We start from the raw sequence: 24,585 nt of genomic DNA on the forward strand, positions 1-24,585 counted from the left end.
TTCTACAAATAATAAAAAAAATTAGCAGGGCGTGGTGGCACATGCCTGTAGTCACAACTACTCAGGAGGCTGAGGAAGAAGGGTCACCTGAGCCTGGGTGGTGGAGGCTGCAGTGAGCTGTGATCATGCCAGCACACTCCAGCCTGGGCGACAGAGCAAGACCCTGTCTCAAACAAAATAAACAAACTCTCTGTCCCATCCTGGCCTGTGGTAAATTGACTTTGGCTGGTGAGGCCTGGATCCAGGGTCTGTACTGAGATAAACTGGCAGCTCCGGTCACGATGGGACGAGCCTTGCAGGGGCTGCTCTCCTCCCCATCCCTCTGGTGAGACTCACTCACGCGGATGGTGCTGCGAGAGGGGGGCTATTTCCCTAAAGTACTGATTTGCCTTCTTTCACGTCTGCACACTGGAAAATGCACGCCCTGCACAGCAAAGGCTATCTCGCTTTGTAGTCGTGTCCAGTAGGTTTGCTGTGGGCAGAGCACACCTGCTGCTGGGATGTGACACAGGGCGTTTTCTTGTTTGATTTTTCCTCAGTGAACCAAAAGGCACAGTTCCCCAGCCAAGGAGAGCTTAGATCAAACCTCAGCATAGGTGCTAAGGCACTGCACAGTTTAAGAAGCAAAACTTGGCCAGGCGCGGTGGCTCACGCCTGTACTCCCAGCACTTTGGGAGGCTGAGGTGGGCGGATCACGAGGTCAGGAGATCAAGACCATCCTGGCTAACACGGTGAAACCCCATCTCTACTAAAAATACAAAAAATTAGCTGGCCTGGTGGCGGGCGCCTGTGGTCCCAGCTACTCGGGAGGCTGAGGCAGGAGAATGGCATGAAGCCAGGAGGCAGAGCTTGCAGTGAGCGGAGATCGTGCCATTGCACTCCAGCCTGAGTGACACAGCGAGACTCCATCTCAAAAAACAAAAAAAGAAGCAGCAAAGCTCTTCCGGTGACTCACTGTCAAACCACCCGAGGCAGTCCCGCGGCCACTGAGGGAGCCTGACCTCTCCCTTGGTCTTGGCAGAACTGTTCTGCAAGGCCGAGGCAGGTCTGTGGAGATGGCCTGGAAGGCGAGGCCACACCGTGCCACGGGCCTCCTGGGGCAGGGCTCCCAGCCCCATACAAGGGACCTGGTGAGCCTCTCCAGCTGCACCTGCATGGCTGGCCCTCCTCCCCTAGGCAAAGTCAACCGGACCCAGAGCCACACCGGGTGTGTCAACAGCAAGCAAGTACAGAGCATGAAAACAGCTGCTATTCGACCCTCTCTGTGTTTTTTAGAAAATGCCAAGAAGTCAAAATTCAATTAACAAATGGAGTTTTAGAAACTACGTCAGGCAGTTTGAGACCAGCCTGTCCAACATGGCAAAACCTCATCTCTACAAAAAATACAAAAATTAGCTAGGCATGGTGTCAGCACCTGTAGTCCCAGCTACTCGGAAGGCTGAGGCATGAGGATAGCTTGAACCCAGAAGGCAAAGGTTGCCGTTAGCCAAGATCGCGCCACTGCACTCCAGCCTGGGTGACAGTGCAAGACGTCCATCTCAAAAACAAAAACAAAAACAAGCTACATCTGAAGAAACTATTTTTGGTCCCAACAATCTCCCAGGTCAGTCGGAAGCTTTCGAGTCTCCTTTCTCTTCATTCTATCTTTCAGATTTTCTCCCCAGCTCCTCGGGAGGCCGAGGCGGGGAGATCACTTGAGCCCAGGAGTTCAAGGCCAGCCTGGGCAACATGGTGAGACCTCATCTTAGAAAGAGAGAGAGGAAAAAACAAACTCTCCAAATAATACTAATTACCTCATCCCCAAACCAATGTATAGGTGCACAAAAAGGTGAAATGGAAGCTGCTGATGTTTTGGCAATTTAGGCAAAGTTAACAAAATGAAGTTTATCTTACCTCACCAAAAGCACCTCTTCCAATTACTTTAATTATTTCAAAGTCTTCTCGATGAAGCTGCATTTCTTTCACCAGCTGTGTAAATGGTTTAGCTACAAGTAAAACAGTAAAACCAACAATTTAGTCTAATCAGTTGATACTATATAAAAATGTAATTGAGTGGGGTGCTGCACTAAGTTATACTTTTAAAAAAGTTTGTTTAAAAATATTTAATATCTGACACGTTTTGGAAAGTGAGCACTTACAGCAATGGACACAGATGTGCATCCTGAGCAAGTGCAGCCATGCACTGGGTAACACTGTTTCAGCCCACGACGGACCACATACGTAACAGTGATCCCATAAGATTATACTACTGTATTTTTACCAAATCTTTTCTATGTTTAGATACATAAATATGGCCAGGCGCGGTGGCTCATGCCTGTAATCCCAGCACCTTAGGAGGCTGAGGCAGGAGGATCACCTGAGGTCAAGAGTTCGAAACCAGCCAGACCAACATGGTGAAATCTCGTCTCTACTAAAAATACAAAAATTAGCTGGATGTTGTGGCGGGTGACTGTAATCTCAGCTACTCAGGAGGCTGACACAAGAGAATCGTTCGAACCAAGGAGCCGGAGGTTACAATGAGCCAAGATCGTGCCACTGCACTCCAGTCTGGGCAACAAAGCAAGACTCCATCTCAGAAAAATAAATAAATAAAATAGACACACAAAAACCACTGTGCTACAGCTGCCTACAGTGTTCGGAACTGTCGCACGCTGCACAGGTGTGTAACCCAGGAGCAGTAGGTTGTGCCACAAGGCCTAGGTGTGGAGTAGGCTTTGCCATCTGAGTCTGTGATGTGCTGTTGTCGTGTTCGCACAATGACAAAAACCACCTAACCATGCATTTCTCAGGAGGTATCCCCATCGTTATGCAACACACAACAGTATACTTCAGTATCTATCACAGCAAACATCATCACCACAAAAGTCTCCTAGCCAAAGCCAATAGGTGAACACCTATCGAGAGAGCAACAGATGGGTGCCCGAAGCCCACGTGCGGGACACAAGTGCATGAGGTGAGTGAGAGCTGAGCTCCACCTGCCTGCACGCAGGAGCCACGGGGCAGCTCAGGGAACACAAGACATTCTCCAAGGCAACACAAGTGCTGGAGTCTCCCTGGACACCCGTGGCGGTCCCGGATAGGTCCTGTGGCGTCTGTAACAGTAATGTCCACCAGTCAGGCACCTTACACTGCTCTTCCCGGCCTCCTCATGCGGACTCTCTGAGACTAATTCTGTTATTATCCACACTTCACAGATGAGAAAACTCAGCCAGGTTTCTGTGGGCACTGTGCTGGGTTGGATAGTGTCCCCAGCAAAACTCATGTCTGCTCAGAACCTGTGACTGTAACCTCATTTGGAAACAGGGTCCTTACAGACGTAACCAAGTGAAAATAACGGCACCTGCTGGAATAGGGTAGGCCCTAAGTCCAACAAGACTGGTGTCCCTTCTAAAAGGAGAGAAGTCAGACTCAGACAGAGGTAAAAAGAGCCAAGTGGGGATGGAGGCAGAGGCGGGAGTGATGCGGCCGCACACAAGGAGCGCCAAGCATTGCCAGCACCCCCAGAAGCTGAGGGTTCCCCGGAGCCTGCGAGGGACATGGCCCGGCTGACGCCCTGCCTCTGGACTTCTGGCCTCCAGAGCTGTGAGAGAAATATCTGTTGTTTAAGCCCCCCACTTTGTGGCAACTGGTTACATCCCCTACAAGAAGCTCCTAGAGGCCGGGCGCGGTGGCTCACACCTGTAATCCCAGCACTCTGGAAGGCCGAGGCAGGCGGATCACCAGGTCAGGAGATCAAGACCATCCTGGCTAACACGGTGAAACCCCATCTCTACTAAAAATACAAAAAAATTAGCCGGGCGTGCTGGCGGGCACCTGCAGTCCCAGTTAATCGCGAGGCTGAGGCAGGAGAATGGCGTGAATCTGGGAGGTGGAGCTTGCAGTGAGCCGAGATCGTGCCACTGCACTCTAGCCTGGGCGACACAGAGAGACTCCGTCTCAAAAAAAAAAAAAAAAAAAAAAAAAGCTCCTAGAGAGAGGTCAGGTCAACTCTTCCCAGGAACACAGAGCGCAAGCGCAAGGCAAGGCCAGGACTGGAGCCCACACTGTCTGACTCCAGACCAGCTCGTGCCCGCCATGTATCCTGCCAGTCTGGCATCCGTGCAGTCAATTGTCTCTCTTGCACCTGTCTCTATTTTCACCTTCAAGCCCAAATCTGCATGTTTTATGTTAGGTTTTTTTTTGTTCTATCTGGCTCTTTTTCAAATTCTCTATCACTACAGTTTTATGAAAGTTGCCTCTGGGGGAACTGAGCGAAGTGCACAGGGCCCTCTCTGTCCTATTTCTTACCACTGCAGGAGTGGCTACAATTAGCTCCAAAATACATGCGATCTGACACTTCCTGGGCTTCTGACTGAGTTCCATATTACTAATCCGACTAATCCTGTGGGTTTTTTCTCCTTTAGTAGTTGCTCAACTCCACTGAGGTTCGCTCACCACAACTGCAAGAGCCACAGAAGGCTCCTGGGGCCTGGGAGACAGCGAGTTATGAACGACGGCCCCCATCACAGCAAATACACATCAGCAGAGATCAGGAAACAGAACAAATGAGTCCTGAGTTATTAAAAAAGAAAGAAAGGCCAGGCTGAAGAAAACCCTTGAGCTGCACTCCAGCCTGGGCGACAGAGTGACACTCTATCTGAAAAACAAAACAAAACAAAAAACAGTGAAGACAGAGGCAGATGAGACGCAGGAAGCAGCTCGCACCAAGGCTGTGCCCGGAACGTCCTCTCTTTTCTTTCCACATTAATTACTCTCAAGTCACCTGGGCTTCCTTGTCAAGTTTCCCCCTACTCTTTTGATAAAACACATTTTGTTAATTACGTAGTTTAATAGTTGTGTACACATTTCCCTAAAGCGGGCAGACACAGATGATGGTGGCCAGGCTGGAAGTGGGAGGAACTTCGAGGCAAGCCTGGGGTGAAGGCTTGGAGAGGCAAACCACAAAAGCAAAGCAGCAGGGGACCTGTGGGCAGGCAGGAGCAAGTACCCAAATCAGAGGGCAAAGGAGAAAAGGGCCCAGAAGGAAAAGCCTAAGAAAAACATTATTTCTCAAAAATACCAAATATTTTCAAACTGCTCCGAGAACACTAACAATTTTGTACTGGTGTATAAAAATAATTAGGCTGGGCATGGTGACATGCAGCTGTAGTCCCAGCTACTCAGGAGGCTGAGGCAGGAGAATCGCTTGAACCCGGGAGGCAGAGGCTGCAGTGAGCCAAGATCTCGTCACTGCACTCCAGCCTGGGCAACAAGAGCAAAACTCCGTTTCAAAAACAGAAACAATAAACATAATTAAGACCGCATTAGCTACGACTAGAAAGGAAAGCCGCATCACAGTGGCAGAGCACCCTGCTAACCACACAGGTACTGAGAGCAGGGGACAGAACATTTAACATGAATAACCGCCAACTAGGTTACTAAGATGGAAATACCACATGGAGATGGCAAATGCAGGAAGCACCTTCTGCCATTAGGATCAGGAAATTAAAGAAGAGGCTGGAATCTTTATTTGAGACGGAGTCTAGCTTTGTGGCCAGGCTGGAGTGCAGTAACACAATCTCAGCTCACTGCAACCTCCGCCTCCTGGGTTCAAGCGATTCTCCTGCTTCAGCCTCCCGAGTAGCCGGGATTACAGGCACGTGCCACCACACCCAGATAATTTTTGTATTTTTTTTTTTTTTTTTTTTAAGTAGAGACAGGGTTTCACTACGTTACCCAGGATGGTCTCGATCTCCTGACCTCGTGATCCGCCCACCTCGACCTCCCAAAGTGCTGGGATTACAGGCGTGAGCCACTGCACCCGGCCGAGGCTGGAATTTTTAAAACTTAGAAACCTGGACAAAGGGCCCTGTAAAGCTGAAACTCAGACCCCTGAGGATGGGGTGCTGCTGGCCAGCACTGGGTCTCTGAGCTCAAAGGCAGCCCCACAGGCTGGGTCCCCAGTGACTGGAAGGAGTACAGCCAGCTGACGCTGGGCTCTCTGAGGTGACTGTGGCAGGGCTGTTCTGCTGGTGTGGGGAAAACTCCAAACTGGCACCAGTGGCCGACTGCCAGAAGGAACTTCGCTGCCAGGATGGTGCTGCTAGGGTGCCACTCTAGGAGGGAGCGGGCAGGAAGCCGCAAGTCGTCCTCCCGCCTCCCAGCCTTGTAGTCTCCCTCCAGCACCTGCTTCAGGCAGAGCTCAACAGGGAGCGGGGGGGTCAGAGCTCCCCAGGCTTGGCTGGGGTGTGGGGTGGAGTGAGGAGGACATCAGTGCCGGTGAAGCAGGTGAGGGGAGGGAACTAGGTGAGGGGAGGGAACCAGGTGAGGGGAGGGTGGTCCTCTTGTTACCTACAGGACGACTGATCAGATAAGCAACATTCAGGATGATGGGGCTGGGTTCCTCACTGTCAAAGAGAGGAGTTATAGATAAGGAAGAAAACGAGAATAAACCGTACACCACTGGGATAGAATTGGGTTATCAGTATGAACTCGCAGCTTCAATATAGACAGATAGATACAGGGATAAATGCAGCCATATATGGGTGTGAACATACAGAGTCCTAGCTCTGTCTACTGAGAGTATCTGGGAGCAGCAGCAGTTCAGCTACAAGCACACCCAGTGCGGACCGTGGTCTCTAAAGACCATTCTCCAACATAGGACAGGGCTCCTCAGGCAACCCCAGAGCTGGGTCAGGAAACCGCAAGGTGAGCCTGCAGCAGCCAGTGCCCAGAAGTGAGGGTGTGCTCAAAATGAACACAAGCAGTCACAGATCATAATCTATTCAATAAAACAGGGCTGGGTGCGGTGGCTCATGCCTGGAATCCCAGCACTTTGGGAGGCTGAGGCAAGAGGACTGCTTGAGCCCAGGAGTTGAAGACCAGCCTGGGCAACATGACAAGACTCTATCTCTACAAAAAATAAAATAACTAACCAGGGTGTAGTGGCACACACCTGCGGTTCTAGCTCCTCTCAAGGCGGAGGTGAGAGGATCGCTGGAGCCCGGGAGGTGGAGGCTGCAGTGAACTGTGTTTGCATCACTGCACTCCAGGCTGGACAACAGTGAGACCTTGTCTCAAAACAAAAACAAAAAACACCAGGAAATCAGGAGTCCACACTGATATTAACATATAAAATTTAAAAATCTGATGAAAAATGGGATATTTATATAGTTTCAAAGTACATCCAAACAAAATACCTATCAATTACACAGGGAAAACGGTGACTTTACAGTGAAGTCAGGCAGACACCACCTGAAATCAAGCAATCAGAGCGGCCAGCATCAGTTACGTGACAAGGCGAAACCGCACATCCCACAGGACACGAGAGGGAAAACATAGCCTCACTTCTGTGATTTTCCTGCAAAGATCCACAACCCAAATCCAACCACCGGGAAACACCAGGCAAACCTAAACTGAAGAACAGTCTCCAAACTATCAGCCTGAAACCTTCAGCAGTGTCGAGGTCATGAAAGTCAAGGAAAGACACAGAACTGATCACACAGAAAGGAACAAGGTCATGGTGTGTGTGGCTCTGCAGCAGACCCTTCTGCTACAGAGCAGAGTACCAGAAAATCTGCAATGCTTCAGTGGAATCTGAAGGTTAGATACACCAATGTATCAATGCTACATTCCTGATTGTGCTGGTTACACCGTGGTTATGTAGAATATCCCTGTCTGCAGGAAATACATGCTAAAGCAGTGGTCCCAACCTTTTTGGCACCAGGGGCCACTTTCATGGAAGACAATTTTTCCACAGACTGGTAGGGGGGTGGAGGAGGTGAGGTGATGGTTTTGGGATGAAACTGTCCCACCTTGGATCATCAGGCACTGGACTCTCATAAGCAGCATGCAACACAGATCCCTCAAATACACAGTTCACAACAGGGTTCGTGCTCCTATGAGAATCTAATGCCACGCTGATCTGACTGGAGGTAGAGCTCAGGTGGGAATGCTCACTCATCTCCTGCCGTGGAGTCTGGTTCCTAACAGACCATGGAGCTGTCCGTGGCCTGGGGGTTGGGGATCCCTGTGGTAAAGTATTCAATGGCAAACAGTTGGGGGAGGAGAGTTCTTTCTTCTGTTATTTGCAACTTTTCTGAAGTGTCAAACTATTTCAAAAATGTTTTAAAAATACTTTTAGAAGTTCATTTGTTGCTATTTGGAAAACTTAGAGGGGCAAGGAGGGAGGGCCCACTGGATACAGCCACCACCGCCCCATTAAGATAACAATGGTGGCTTAGAAACGAATGGGACAGTGGCCCTGGAACAGAGGAGGAAGTCGCATCGATAGTGTTGGAACCAGAGTGGATTGTGGCATGGGATGAGCAAAGAAGATTCCAGGATGTGCACTAGGTTTCTAGCCACGGCAGCTTGATGAATGGGGTGCTACACACCAAAGCAGGAGAGGCCAGGAGAGCAGCAGGTTGGGGTGAGGAGGGGAGTAGGGCCTGGGGCAACGGAATCCAATTACATCACATAGTTAGTGCTACAGTCTGAAATCGTGAAGAGACCATCTCAAAAAATTGATTTTTCTTACAGGACCCTACTGCTGTTTTATATTTTCAAAAAGTGATCACTTCGAAACCACCAGCTTCCATGGGGATGGGGAGAGGTGAGGGGTGAGAAGTGGGAGAATCAGCCTGTTGTGAGGCAACTAGAGACAGACACAGCTTCCAGGGAGGATGCAGGCCATTCGGTTTTTTGGTTTGTTTGTTTTTGAGACAGGGTTTTGCTCTGTCGACCAGGCTGGAGTGCAGTGGAGTGATCACAGCTCACTGCAGCCTCCACTTCCCAGGCTCAGGGGATCTTCCCACCTTGGCCTCCCCAGTAGCTGGGACCACAGGCATGCTCCCATGCCAGCTTATTCTTTTTCAGAGATGGGGTCTTGCTGTATTGTCCAGGCTGGTCTAGAACTCCTGGGCTCAAGTGATCCTCCCGCCTTGGCCTCCCAAAGTGATGGAATTACAGGCGTGGGCTACCACACCTGGCCACCCTGAAATATGCTAAGGCCCTAGAGACACGGCCGCCCTGCAGCTCAGAAGCTGGGCCAGGCTAACCAGCCAGCACTCACGAGGCTCCAAGTTGCAGCAACTGGGAGGCTACTGCCCACCACGCCCTGCATCGCCCACACCATCACCCGCAGCGTCAGCCATGGCACCTGGGCATCATCTCAGACTTCTCCTGAAGAGCCCGTAGCCCTCACCCAGCACAAAGCCACCTCTTCCTGCCCGTCTTCCTCACCAGGCTCTAAGGCAGAGTTGATCGCCGCTCCCCCGGACCTGCCACGCTGACAGGACTCCTTCAGCACAGCTGCCTGTGTCTATGGCATGTGGCAACTGACGTTCACGGGGAGTCATCACCAAAGGGCGGCCTTCTCTACACAGAGGGTTCGCATCCCTCCTAAGATAAGGACATTCAACATCTTGGGAGATTTTCCATCCAAAAGGCTGAATAAAGCTTTAGCCTTTAGACAGCTTAACTTTTACTGGAGAAATTTTCTCATCAATCTCTTCATTCCTCCTACCCCGGACTGTCCCCTAAAGAACTTCTCTTGATGCTCTAGAAAACAATGGATTAATCAATCAAGTGTAACCACCGACAAATATGAGATCTAAACTGTAAGGCAAAATGGTGCCCAGCGCTCCCTTTAAATAGGAAAAGCTTTGCCAAGAAGAACTGCAGGCGGAGGGAGGATCTTTGTCTAAAACTGACAGAAAACCATTGTGAAATCAAACAAGATGAGACCAGCTGGAAGGAGTGCCCAGGGTGGGAGGGTCTGAGGAAAGAGGACGGTGTCAAGAGCTGAAGCCTGAGGCAGGCGGGCAGGAAGTCCTGCTTTCCCCTGTCCGGCAGAAGCTCTCCGCCTCCCCCTGGACGGTTCTGTTCATCCGTGCCACCCTGACTGTTTGGGCCTCAGCTGCTTTGTGGCCACAATCAATACATTTGGAATTGGAAACAGTCTGACAGGTTATCCATTACGAATAATACCTTTTACCAATGAAGGTGAACAGGGCCCCAATGGCCAAGCGACATGCAGAGGACACAAGGGACAGACGTCTCGCCCCCGAGTCGTCAACTCCACCCACAGCATGGTTCTCTCCTGAGGTCCTCTCCTTGTAACCGCCAGCTACCACTCCGTCCCTTCAAGAGATGGCAGGACCCACACCTGCCTGGAGCAGCACCTCCACAGCTGCTGGAGCGCGGGGGTAGCTGCAGGGGAGGCACCTACCGACGGCCCAGCAAGACCTACGCGGAGGCCGAGGGCCAGAGGCCAGGCTAGAGAAGGTATGGATGTGTGTGAGGGCCCAGGCACACTGACGAGCTATGCATCCGGTCCTCCTGCAGAGAGAGAAGGGGCCAGAGCAGCACCCCAGGGACCAAGGAGTGCAGCCACAGTGGACGGGGCACATGCTGAACCCCCGTGAGAGAGAGAGCACAGGGCGTGTGCCAGGAGTCAGCGCCTTGGCCCGCATGTGGCAGGGAATGCAGGCGCTTTCACAGGGCCACCCTGGAGAGAGTTCACAGCTCCAAAGGCTTGGAATTTATTTTTACGGTTCAGACGGCTGACGCAGCTATGGAAGATTAGTACCTATCACAAAGTTTTAGAAAAATGTGTTCAAATTACACAAAATGTGTTTTCTTTGTTTCACAATAACTAAGCTCTTTTGTAAGACGTCAGAACACTGCCTTTGCAAGGAGACAGCCACAGACCCCTCTCATCAGGAATCACGAGTCTGAGAAAAGTGACTCTTCCCACAAGCCCTCTTAACCCCAAATACAGTTCTCTAAATAGGAGCTCTAGCTGATATAGGAGCACAGGCTGATAACCGGGAAGTATAACGCTGCAAAAAGAACCACCATTAAATTTTAACTTAATGCAACTTGAGACTTTAGAGGATTAAAAAGGGAGCCCTTTAAGAACACGTGGATGTGGCCACGTGCAGTGGCTCACACCTGTAATCCCAGCACTTTGGGAGGCCAAGGCGGGCGGATCATGAGGTTAAGAGGTCGAGCCAGGCATGGTGGCTCATCCCTGTAATCCCAGCACTTTGGGAGGCCGAGGCGGGTGGATCACAAGGTCAGGAGATCGAGACCATCCTGGCTAACACAGTGAAACCCTGTCTCTACTAAAAATATTTTTTAAAAAAATTAGCCAGGTGTGGTGGCGGGCGCCTGTAGTCCCAGCTACTTGGGAGGCTGAGGCAGGAGAATGGCATGAACCTGGGAGGCAGAGCTTGCAGTGAGCTGCACTCCAGCCTGGGTGACAGAGTGAGACTCTGTCTCAAAAAAAAAAAAAAAAAAAAAAAGACATCGAGACCATCCTGGCCAACATGGTGAAACCCCATCTCTGCTAAAAATACAAAAATTAGCTGGGCATGGTGGCGCGTGCCTGTAGTCCCAGCTACTTGGGAGGCTGAGGCAGAATCGCTTGAATCCAGGAGGCAGAGGTTGCAGTGACCCGAGATCGTGCCACTGCACTCCAGCCTGGGCGACAAAGCAAGACCTAGTCTCAAAAAAAAAAAAAAAAAAGAACATCCAGATGCAAAAGACAGGAAGACAAGTGAGACCACAGATTGAGTCTGAGAAAACCTGAGGAGCGGGGTGGGCCAGAGCGGGGGTCGTGTGGTACAGGCGGGGGTCGTGTGGTACAGGCGATAGCAGTCTGGTCAGAAGCAGCGGTGAGATCCTGGCTGTTCCTGAAAGCGAGACGAGCGGATTTCCTGCTGGATGGGGCGTGCAGGTTGACACTCGCACAGAGCACTGGCCAAGCACTAGGACGCTGGAGTTGCCTGCATGGGAAGGCTGACAGAGGCTGGTGGGCTGAGTGGCAGGGAAGCAGCTGGACAGGTGATGCAGTTCCAGAGAGAAGCCCAAGGTGCCCAGTGTACAGCTGGTATCGGATGAGATCACCAGGAAGTCAGCAGAGAGAGGGGAGGGGCCAAGGACAGAACCCTGGGGGGCTTCGACATGAGGTGGCTGCGGGGAAGAGAAGCCAGCAGGGTGCAGAGAAAGCCAGGACTTCCATCCTGGAAGGTGGATGACAACCAGGAATTACCTACTGGCTTTTGCCACGTGGAGACCACAGGTGGCCTTGACAAAAGCAGCAGTTTTGAGGGAGGCAGGGGACAGAAGTCTGATTGGCCTTTTGAGAATGAGAGAGGTGGGGTGGAGACAGAAGAGAGAACCCTGAAGAGTTCTTGTTGCTGTTGTTTTTGAGACAGGGTTTCACTCTGTCGGCAGCCTGGAGCACAGTGGTGCCATCACGGCTCACTGCAGCCTCCACCTCCTGGGCTCAACGGATCCTCCCACAGTCTCCCAGGCAGCTGGGACTTCAGGCACATGCCACCACGCCCGGGAGATGTTTGAAATCATTTTCACCAAAGTGTTTTGTTTAAAAAACAAAACAAACAAAAACGCCACTCATCTTGGCATAGACGGAAAGCTGGCCCATTCTCCACGGGTGCTCACATCACACTTGTCAACTGATCCAGCTGTTAGGGGGCAGGGTATCACCCAGAGATCACAGAGGCTGGAGACAAGTTCATTCTCACTGGCTTAAGTGTTAACAATAAACCATAAATTAAATTCTAGGTGACAAAATAAATGCCCCAAGCTTCAATAAGCAATTGTGAGAACACAGCCAATTCCTTGAAACGAACATTATTGGTGCTTGCTGCATCTGTGGCTCCACCCAGTCAGTAGGGGGTGTTTCTTTGGAATGGGCTCACCCACCCCGCTCAGGCTCCCACTGCACCAGTCCACACCTGTTCTCTTAAGAACTGTTCATTTCCACACCATGAAAAAAAGCAGCAACCCACAGATATAGCTATTTTTTTCTTTTCTTTTCCTTTTCTTTTTTTTTTTGAGGCAGGGTCCCCCAGGCTGGAGAGCAGCAGTGGCGTGATCACGGCTCACTCACTGCAGCCTTGATCTCCTGGGCTCAAGTGATTCTCCCCTCAGTCTCCTGAGTAGCAGAGACTACAGGTGCACATTATCATGTGGCTAATTTTTTTTTTTTTTTGAGATGGAGTCTCACTCCATCACCCAGGCTGGAGTGCACTGGCACGATCTCGGCTCACTGCAACCTCTGCCTCCTGGGTTCAAGCATTTCTCCTGTCTCAGCCTCCCGAGTAGCTGGGATTACAGGTGCCTGCCACCATGCCTGGCTACTTTTTCTATTTTTAGTAGAGACGGGTTTCACCTTCTTGGTCAGGCTGGTCTCGAACTCCTCACCTCAGGTGATCCACCTGCCTTGGCCTCCCAAAGTGCTGGGATTACGGGGATGAGCCACCACGCCTGGCAGTGGCTAATTTTTTATTTTTTGTAGACACGGGGTCTTGCTATGTTGCCCAGACTGGTTTCAAACTCCTGGGCTACAGTAATCTTCCCACCTTGGCCTTCCAAAGTGTTGGAATTACATGCATGAACCACTATACCTGATCCTAATTGTTTTTTCTTTGGTAGAAATTAATAATTTTACTCACTGCTTTTTCTTAATTTTTTCCTTTTTTTAACTGATTTTCGAGTAAAAACTTTAGTTTTGACAAAGAAAAGATATTCATAAACATATACACTTTTATTAAGTCAACTACTGGTATTATATTAAATATATATCTTCTAATATGCAGAATATGTATATTCTAATATGCAGATTTTGCAGCTCGCCAAACAGAGGTATTTAAGATCACACACAGACCAATTTTCAAAGACAAAAGTCAGCACACAGTGCAGGGAAATCTAGTCCCAGAGGGAGCCCCCATGTCAGCTGGGCAGGACCCTTCACACCAGCAGCACTGATGGGGGGGTGCCCACCCCGGCCCCAGGAACAGGATCACAGGAAATGAGCTCAGCTGCTGCACTGGAGCAGGATGAGAAATCGAGAATGAATCCTCACTCCTTCCTAGTACAATGCCAGGGTAGTCCTAAATATACACAGAGACGCTCTCCCACACACTCCAAACTGGGCTGGGACTGCCAGGACAGGAAGGACGACGTGACAGCCAGGAAGAGAACTGTCTACGCATCTTCCTCCCGGAAGGCCTCGGACTTGTCTCTGTTTAACTGAGGCGGAAGGACAGAAAGGAGCCCCAATGCTCTGGCTTCTAGAGCTCTGTAACAGAGTCCGTCCTAACTTACTCTTCCTGGCTCTCTAACCCTTGAGACCGAGACTTGCTAATACACTTCTAGAAGACAGTGGGCACAGCACTCATAACAAAGTGCAGTGATTAAACGGTATCTCCAGTGATTAAATGCTTCCTACCCCGCATTAAGAAGCAGGGAGGAAGAGTTTTGAATGTAAGAAAGTAAAAAGTTTGCAAAGCATCAGTAAATAAGGTTCAAAGGAGAGCAACTTAATTTCAGTAATTAGTAATTTGGGGAATTTTTAGCAACTATACGTAATATCCACCAAACTCTTAGGATTAATTCAAGCTTATAACATAGTCCTTCCTATTTGACAGACTTGAGAAGACGGGATCTTTTAATACTTTCAATTTGCTTTTTATTCTCTTATACCCTAAATATTTGATGAAATATTCAACCCACCCATTGCTAATGGCAGCTTCCACTTTCTGAACATCTACATATGGGTCAGGGATGTTATATAATAATATCTCTACAGGCATATGGTCTCAAAACTCCGGGGCTCAAGTGATCTGCCCACCTCGGCCTCCCAAGGTGCTGGGATTACAGGCGTGAGCCACTGGGTCCAGTCTAAATGTTTGGTATTTTTAATCCCTTGTTATTTGTCTTTACTCCCCACATAAGACTTTTTACGTGTCAGTTTTAAAATTCAAAGGCAAAAATTAACTCCACTCATTTTTCTTGTTGCTCTTAACTTAATCTAGTAGACAGTATATTTTGAAATTTCTTTGTGCCACTGCTGTGAATTCAGAAAAGTCTGGTTTTCTTTCTGCACAGTAAAATACCAGCTGCTCCTAATGTCATGATTAGTACCATCTTCTGAAGAATTGACAGTTCATGCAGCAAGTATCATTTTAGTTTAAGGTGAACTGTGTCTTTCAAATTACTTGAGAACTGGTAATTCAAGGAAGCAATTCTTTCACTCTCCTGTAAGCAAGCACACTGTCCGATGTGCCACCCCTCTCCCCCACCAATTGCACTTGTATCGCTTAGGCTAACATATGTGTACCCTACGGCACAGAAATTCCCTCCCAGGTAAACACCCAAGAGAAGTGAGCAGGTATGTCTACCAAAAAGACACACACAAGAATGTTCAAAGCAGCTTTACTCATAATTATCAAAAACTGTAAACTACCCAAATGTCCACTCACGGAAGAGTGGATAACCTGTAGTATTCATGTAATGAACTAGTACACATTAAGAAAAAAAAAAAGAAAAAAAAAAGGAGGGGCCAGGCGTGGTGGCTCATGCCTGTAATCCCAGCACTTTGGGAAGCCGAGGCAGGTGGATCACCTGAGGTCAGACGTTCAAGACTAGCCTGGCCAACATGGTGTAACCCTGTCTCTACTAAAAATACAAAAATTAGCCAGGCGTGGTGGCACATGCCTATAAGTCCCAGCTACTAGGGAGGCTGAGGCAGGAGAATCACTTGAACCCAGGAGGCAGAGGTTGTAGCGAGCCACTGCACTCCAGCCTGGGTGACAGAGCGAGACTCTGTCTCAAAAAAAAAAAAAAAAAAGGATGAACTCCTGTCATACACAACACTGATGAATCACATGGATGTATGTGAAGCTAAAAAAAACCAGACACAAAATACTGCAGGATTCCATTACATGAGACTCAGAAACAGACACAACCCCAAGATCATGCAATGGGGGAAAACAGCATCTTCAAATGGTACTGGGGTGGCTGGACAACCACATGCTGAAGAATAAATGTGCGCCCCTACCTCACACCATATACAAAAAAATTAACTCAAAATGAATTGAAGGCCTACATGTAAGAACTCAAACTACAAAACACTTAAAACACGGCTGGGCGTGGTGGCTCACACCTATAATCCCAGCACTTTGGGAGGCCGAGGTGAGCGGATCATGAGGTCAAAAGATCAAGACCATCCTGGCCAATGTGGTGAAACCCCGTCTCTACTAACAAAAATTAGCGGGGCATGGTGGCACATGCCTGTAGTCCCAGCTACTCAGGAGACTGAGGCAGGAGAATCACGTGAACCTGGGAGGCAGAGGTTGCAGTGAGCCAAGATCACGCCATTGCATTCCAGCCTGGTGACAGAGTGAGGTTCCGTCTCAAAAACAAAACAAAACAAAAAACCACATGTAAATCTTTGTGGCCTTGGATTAGGCAATGGATTCTTACAGGTAAAACATGAAAAACAGGTCAGTTAAACTTCACCAAAATAAAAACCATTCTGTTTTTTAACTACAAACACCAAACCTGAACAAAAAAATGTTCAAAAGAAGCCATTAAGAAAGATGGCTGGGCATGGGTGGCTCACGCCTGTAATCCCAGCACTTTGGGAGGCTGAGGTGGGCAGATCACAAGGTCAAGAGATCGAGACCATCCTGGCTAACACAGTGAAATCCCGTCTCTACTAAAAATATTTTTTAAAAAATTAGCCAGGCATGGTGGCGGGTGCCTGTAGTCCCAGCTACTCAGGAGGCTGAGGCAGGAGAATGGCATGAACCCGGGAGGCGGAGCTTGCAGTGAGCTGAGATCACGCCACTGCACTCCAGCCTGGGCGACAGAGTGAGACTCCGTCTCATTAAAAAAAAAAAAAAAGTGAGAAGACAACCAACAGAAGCATAGGAAATATCTGAAATCACATATCTGATAAGGGACTTACATCCAGAATACACAAAAAGCTCTCCCAACTCACTCATAAAGACAAATATCCCAATTTAAAAATGGGCAAAGGATCTGAATCATCATTTCTCCAAAGAAGATATATTAATACAAATGCCCAATATGCACAGGAAAAGATGCTCAATGTCATTTGCAATCAGGGAAATGCAAATCAAAACTGTAACCAGACCTCACTTCACACCCACTAGGGTAGCTACAATAAAAAAGACAAATCATAACAAGTGTTGGCCATGAAGTGGAGAGATGAACTCTTACACACTGCTACTGAGATTGTAAAATGATGTAGCCTGGCAATTCCCCAAAGTGCTAAACACAATTACTACATGACCCATCATTCCACCCCTAGGTATATAAACAGGAGAAATCAAAGCATGTCTGCACCAAAACTTGCACATTGCATGTTTACTAAGAACCAGGTTTTAAAAAATTTAATATAAAAAAATTTGTACATGAATATTCACAGCAGCATCATTCGTAATAGTCAAAAAGTGAAAACCGAAATGTCCACCAACTGATAGCTAAATAAACAGAATGTGGTCTACCTAGACAATGGAATACTATTATTCAGCCAGAGAAAGTAATTAAATAACAATACAACATGGATGAACCTTGAAAACATTATGCTAAATGAAAGAAACCAGCTACAAAAGACCACGTATAGTATGATTCCATTTATATAAAATGTCCAGAATAGGCAAATCCATAGAGACAAAAAGTATATTAGTGGTTGCCAGGGGCTGGGGAGAGGGAATGCTAAGTACTGCTAATGGGTACAAGGCTCAGGGGCAATGAAAATGCTCTAGAATTAGACAGCGGTGAGAGTTGCACAAATGTGTGAATAGAGTAAGAACCAATAAATCATACACTTAAATCAACAGGCCGGGCATGGTGGATCACGCCTGTAATCCCAGCACTTTGGGAGGCCAAAGCAGGTGGATCACTTGAGGTCAGGAGTTCCAGGCCAGCCTGGCCAACATAGTGAAACCCCATCTCTACTAAAAATACAAAAATTAGCCAGGCGTGGTGGTGCGCACCTGTAGTCCCAGCTGCTTGGGAGGCTGAGGCAGGAGAATTGCTTGAACCTGGGAGGCAGAGGTTGTGATATGCCAAGATTGTGCCACTGCACTCCAGCCTGGGTGACAGATCAAGACTCCTTCTCAAAAATAAGTAAATAAAACAATAATAAAAAACCAAGCACAACGAATCTGTGATATGGGTCACAACAACAGTGTGTACCACACACGAGGGGGTCACAACAGAGACTACTTGGGTGCACGATTCATTAATTTATTCAAAAAGTATTAAAGATATTTAAAAATATTCCTGAAATGAAGCAAGACATTGTGGCTAAGAGTAAGCACCTGAGTCTTTCAGACTTCACCGCTTACTGTGTTGCAAAATACTGAGCATGAACTCCAGTTTCCTTGTGGGTAAATTAAGGATAATCCCAGAACTGTGGGTGAATGTGACAGTGGATGTCAACAATGAGCAGTGCCAGGCTCTGAGACAGCCCCAGCACGCAGAGCCAGCCTAATCGTTTTGTGATCACATACGCATCACAGAAGATGTGCTGGGCTTCCCCTTTCCCACAGAAACAGCACGGAAGCCCCTCCCAGGAATACGCCCGTCTGCAGTGCAGCTCACAGTGCCTGGTGCACAGCTGGCGCTCAACAGGTGCATGTGAGTGAAAAGAAACCCACAGCTTCCAGAAGGTTCTTCCTACGTCACCTGCCTCCTTCTATATTCTGTGCCCATGAACTTGGACATCCAGAACGTACTCTCCTATCTAAATACAAGTACATGCAATTCTCCCTTAATAGGGCTGTTATTTATTTGTATTTTATCTTTTATTATTTTTAAACTCATTCAACTGGAAAATACTAGTGACAAGAAAAACAAGTTCATGCCAGGGACTTTTTTTCATCCTAGCATAGATCCTGAGATCAGCAGAGTCGATCTGAGTTGCTGAAACCTTCTGCATATAAACCATTTTCAGTAGGGTTCTTAACAACTGTCCAGAGCCAAATACTGAATTATCTGAGTCCAACTGCCAATCTTTCTAAATTGAATAGTCAATATGTCAGGAATACTATGGTGTTAAAAAAGAAAAAAAGGATAAAAGTAAACATTTTTATGGGAAATTTTCTCTTATCCAAAATTCCTTCAATCTTTTACCTTATTTAGACATTGACTCTGCATTTCTGCATGAGGAATAAGTATGTCTCTGGAAGGAAAAATACTGTTGCTAATTATATGAAACTTCTAGGACCTAATCCAGCACCAGAGAAGTGAGGCTAAAGAAATGCTAAATTACGCTTGTAATCCCAGCATTTTGGGAGGCCGAGGTGGGCGGATCACGAGGTCAGGAGATCGAGACCATCCTGGCTAAAACGGTGAAACCCTGTCTCTACTAAAAAATACAAAAAAATTAGCTGGGCATGGTGGCAGGCACCTGTAATCCCAGCTACTGAGGAGGCTGAGGCAGGAGAATGGCATGAACCTGGGAGACGGAGCTTGCAGTGAGCCGAGATTGTGCCACTGCACTTCAGCCTGGGCAACAGAGCAAGACTCCGTCTCAAAGAAAAAAAAAAAAAAAAAAAAGAAATGCTAGATTGGCCAGGCGTGGTGGCTCACGCCTGTAATCCCAGCACTTTGGGAGGCTGACGCGGGCGGATCACGAGGTCAAGAGATCGAGAGCATCCTGGCCAACATGGTGAAAACCCGTCTCTACTAAAAATACAAAAAAAAATTAGCCGTGTGTGGTGGTGTGCACCTGTAGTCCCAGCTACTTCGGAGGCTGACGCAGGAGAATTGCTTGAACCCAGGAGGCGGAGGTTGCAGTGAGCCGAGATCGCGCCACTGCACTCCAGCCTGGTGACAGAGGGAAACTCCATCTCCAAAAAAAAAAAAAAAAAAAAGAAATGCTAGATTGGAGCCCTCAGTGGCCAGACACGCATGTGAGCGGGAAGCAATATTCAAAACTGCAGCAACTCCAACCCTCCCAGTGCCTAACTGGCTCTCACAGGGTGGCTGCTCCTGAACCAGAGGAAGGGCCACCAAGCAAACCGCCCTCAGAGTGAGGCGCTCACTTTCCTTCCTGAAGAGAGGAGAAGCGTGGAGCGGCCAGCCCGGCCTCACCTTGCCCGACAGGAGTGACCAGTAGTCGCCCATCTCCATGGGGCGTGCCCAGCACGGTATCAAAGCCCTCTCATGGCCATGAAGTTGAAGGTGGAAATGGTACCTCTTTTTAAAACATTTAAGAATGTTTAGAAGAATCTGGTTCTTTTAAAAAAGAGGCAACGAAAGTCTGAGGAGCATAGTTTGGATAACAATGGCTTCACTCATTTTAAATGTTATTTATTTCAGCCTCAACAATTAAATGTGTTCAGGTGGCCAGGCACAGTGGCTTACGCCTGTAATCTCAGCACTTTGGGAGACCAAGGTGTGTGGATCACCCGAGGTCAGGAGATCAAGACCAGCCTGGCCAACATGGTGAAACCCCATCTCTGCTAAAAATATAAAAATTAGCTGAGTGTGGTGGTGCACGCCTGTAGTCCCAGCTACTTGGGCGGCTGAGGCGGGAGGATCACTTCGACCTGGGAGGTGGAGGTTGCAGTGAGCCCAGATCCCATCACTGCACTCCAGCCTGGGTGACAGAGGGAGACTCCATCTCAAAAAAAAAAAGTGTTCAGGGCTGGCTCACACCTATAATCCCAGCACTCTGTGAGCTGAGACAGGTAGATCACTTACGCCTAGATGTTCCAGACCAGCCTAGGCAACATGGCGAAAGCCCGTCTCTACAAAAAAATTCACAAAAATTAGGTCAGTGTGGTGGCATGCACCTACAGTCCCAGCTACTCGAGAGGCTGAGACGGGAGGATGGCTTGAGCCCAGGAGGTGGGAATTGCAGTGAGGCAAGACTGAGCCATTGCACTCCAGCCTGGGTGACACAGTGGCACCCTGTCTCTACACACACACAAAAGTGTTCAGATTGGCTGCCAGACTACCCACCTCCAATATGTCACATATCCAACTGAACCTAAGCATTTCTGAGTTACTTTTTTTAATTAAAAAAAATTTTATGCTGATATTTTTCAGTATTATAAAAACGCCGGCATGAAGGAAATGAAATAAAAAAAGTACATGACCCAGACACCAAGCAGAGAAAGATGGCCAGTGTGCTCCTGTATCGTCATCTTTGGCTCACCATCCCCACGTAAACGCAGTAATAAACAGGAAGGAAGGATGTTTTCACAGAAGACTTGAAAATGTTCCTCTGATTTCATGAAAGTAATTGGTAAGCCAGGAAAACTACCCTTTTCACCAGATGCCTAGAGATGAGACACTAAAATCAACAAATGAAAGAGCTTTCCAAATAATCAATAAAACTTTACGGCAAGGTCAGCAAATGTTTAACATTTTGCAAAAGGACATCTAGCTTTGTGCAGTCTGCATTTCCTTTCACAAGCTACAAGAGCTGTCAAAAATGCTTCTCCTTAAACAAACGCTGCAGTAAAAATACAAGATTTATACTACCAGGGTTTATTTGATTATGAAAATTGTACTTTTCCAGAACGTCTGGCGATTTCCAATTTCGGATGAGCCTGGTATTTCTCTACAGGCACCCACACGCAGGCCTTTCCCCAGTGCTCTCAGGAGGAAGGGCCTGGGGCTCCTAACACCACCAAGGCCCAGCCTCTGTGCAGCCTGATTTGCAGGTAGAATGCCCAACCCGCAAGAATGTCTAAGAGCTGGATTCCGGAAACAAATTAAAAAGCTGATGTACCAGAGACTACAGCATCACTCACATGGGTGGACAAGTATCAACTAATTTTTCTGAACTTCAATTAAAAAATCAAAAAGCTTAAGATCACATTTTAAAAAGTTGAGTCCTCACTAATTGTCAACTCCAAAGTGTCTCCAGTGAACAACTACTATAAGACCTGCCTTCTATTATTATTATTATTATTTTTTTTTTTAAGAAAAATGCCACAAGCCCAGGGCATCCTCACCCAGCAAGCAGCAGAGGGAGCCGAGAGCACCAGCCGGCAGCCAGCCTTGTGTCCTCAGGGCAGCGGCAGGTGTGTCTGATATGAAGGCCTGGAGAAGCAACACGTATTTCATTCACTTCTCCTTGTCCCCCTCTGCTGTCTCAGAGTGACAGATCCAACCTCTCATGCCCACCCACGAGGACCAAGGAGAAGGGAGGTAATAACGCACTTCTCGGCCTCTCTGCACCCCCGCGTGGGTGCACACTTGGGCCTCAGGCCTCACCAGCTCCTGACTGGAATATACTTTACCACTGCAACATCTGAAATGAAATCAGAAATGCCTATTTTTTTTACATCGATTGAACCCCCAAATAGTTTATTTCCCACAAAATATACTGGGCCAATAGTACAGGAATGATCTGTCAAATGCCAAATTTGTCCAGCTAGGAAAACACTAGAAACCAGTTAAAACTTTTGAACAGGACAGGACAAATGCCAATTCTTCCACAAATAAACTGCAAACAAAAAAAAAAGGGGAGAGAGAAAGAGCTTACAGATTAAAAGAGATTAAGGAGGTGTACAATCCAAATGCCTATAAAACAAATCCACTTTTTTTTTTTTTTTTGAGACGGAGTCTAGCTCTGTTGCTCAGTCTGGAGTGCAGTGGTGTGATCTAGGCTCACTGCGACCTCTGCCTCCAGGGTTCAAGCGATTCTCCTGCCCCAGCCTCCTGAGTAGCTGGGATTACAGGCATGCGGCACCACGCCTGGCTAATTTTTATATTTTAGTAGTTTCATCATGTTACCCAGGCTGGTCTCGAACTCCTGATGATCCACCTGCCTCAGCCCCCCAAAGTGCTAGGATTACAGGCATAATCCACCGTGCCCGGCCACAAATCCACTTTTTTTTTTTAAAAAAAGGAAATTTAAACAATGACTATTTTATGATATTGAGAAATTACTGTTATTTTTTTAATGTCATATTATTATGGCTATGTTTTTAAAGAAAACCCTCATCTTCTTGAGACACACACTGAAATATTTACAAATGAGATGACAGATTTCTGGGATTTTCCTAAAATAATCCTTTTTGGGGAAAGGGAATAAAAGTGAAATACAACTGATTGTGAGTTGATAACTGTTGAAACTGGTGGTTCATTATTCTATATGCTCTACCTCTTTTTGTTTTATTTTTGTTTTTTTGTTTTGTTTGTTTTGAGACGGAGTCTCGCTCTGTCGCCCAGGCTGGAGTGCAGTGGCGCCATCTCTGCTCACTGCAAGCCCTGCCTCCTGGGTTCACACCATTATCCTGCCTCAGCCTCCCAAGTAGCTGGGACTACAGGTGCCCGCCACCACGCCCAGCTAATTTTTTTGTATTTTTACTAGAGACGGGGTTTCACTGTGTTAGCCAGGATGGTCTCTATCTCCTGACCTCATGATCCACCCACCTCGGCCTCCCAAAGTGCTGGGATTACAGGTGTAAGCCACCACACCCAGCTGCTCTACTTCTAAAGGTATTTGAAATTTCCTATTTGAAATTTTAAACTTTGAAATTTGAATAGGAAATATTACCAATTACTATCACTTTTATTAATACTCATTACACAAATAAGAATACCACCATATAAAAAACTCAAGAGACTCCAAAAAAGGAAGAATGACATTTTCATACATGAGCTCATCACTATTTTCAATAATATTTAAATAGAGGATGGCTGAGTGACATGGGATACCAGCTAGAAGTTTTTGAAAAATTAGTTTCCTTTTACAAATACTCACAACAGGAAGATTGAATCCAAATCACTACAAGCTCCTGCCCCAAACCACATAGCAGTTTCCTCACTGGAATTGCACTGCGGCAGGAAAATCAGCCCCACGCCTGGTGTATTTGCCATGAGTATGTTTGTTTTATTGCTGGCATTCCTTCTGGGTCATAAAGCAGTTTTATGAGCTGATAAAACTTCTGTACGGATTCTACAAAGCTGCCATGGCAAACAGCTTCAGTATTCAGCGTAACATATCTGTCTCCATCTCCTGCATCTGACTGATACAGGCCCTTTGGACTGACTGGACTTTCAAAAAGTCTAAGATGGCGACTCTCCTACTGTTAAAATGTTGATCTAAGTCTTCCTTTCCAATGCGGTACTGGAGAACGCTTTAGGACAAACAAGAAACATTCAAAATTCTCCATACCAAACTTTATTTTTAAAAACATTTAAGGCCAGGCGTGATGGCTCATGCCTATTCCCAGTGTTTTGGGAGGCCAAGGTGAGAGGATCACTTGAGGCCAGGAGTTTGAGACAAACCTGGGCTCAACTAGTGAGGCCTTATCTCATTTTAAAAATACACATTTAAAAAACAGTAAAAATGAAAACATTTAAAGTTCATTTTACTGAGAATATTTCTCTCAAATTATAAATGCAGTATTTTAAGCATCATTAAACTTGCAATACAATCAACAACAGGAATTACCATAGCCGGGAAAAAAATAAACTGTTAAGAAAAGGGAGGTAGAGGCTGGGTGTGGTGGCTCATGCCTGCAATCCCAACACTTTGGGAGGCCGAGGCAGGTGGCTCACATCACCTGAGGTCGGGAGTTCGAGACCAACCTGGCCAACATGGGGAAACCCCATCTCTACTGAAAATACAAAATTAGCCAGGCGTGATGATACACATCTATAATCCCAGCTACTTGGGAGGCTGAGGCAAAAGAATCCCCTGAACCCGGGAGGCGGAGGTTGCAGTGAGCTAAGATCGTGCCACTGCACTCCAGCCTGGGCCACAGAGTGAGACTCCGTCTCCAAAAAAAA

General features: G+C 47.5%; 1 protein-coding gene across 5 annotated transcripts in view; it reads right to left on the bottom strand.

The window, feature by feature from the left end:
* Nucleotides 1–24,585, bottom strand: part of CDC42BPB (CDC42 binding protein kinase beta) — a 124,201-nt gene that overhangs the window by 78,525 nt on the left and 21,091 nt on the right. For all 5 annotated transcript variants that reach the window (XM_055361616.2, XM_055361614.2, XM_055361615.2 and 2 more), the window contains one exon: nt 1,894–1,985. In XM_055361616.2, coding sequence (XP_055217591.1) covers nt 1,894–1,985 — 92 coding nt within the window. The remainder of the gene's footprint in view (nt 1–1,893; nt 1,986–24,585) is intronic.

The sequence above is a fragment of the Gorilla gorilla genome, chromosome 15 (genome assembly GCF_029281585.2).
Source record: "Gorilla gorilla gorilla isolate KB3781 chromosome 15, NHGRI_mGorGor1-v2.1_pri, whole genome shotgun sequence".
Lineage (NCBI taxonomy): Eukaryota > Metazoa > Chordata > Mammalia > Primates > Hominidae > Gorilla > Gorilla gorilla.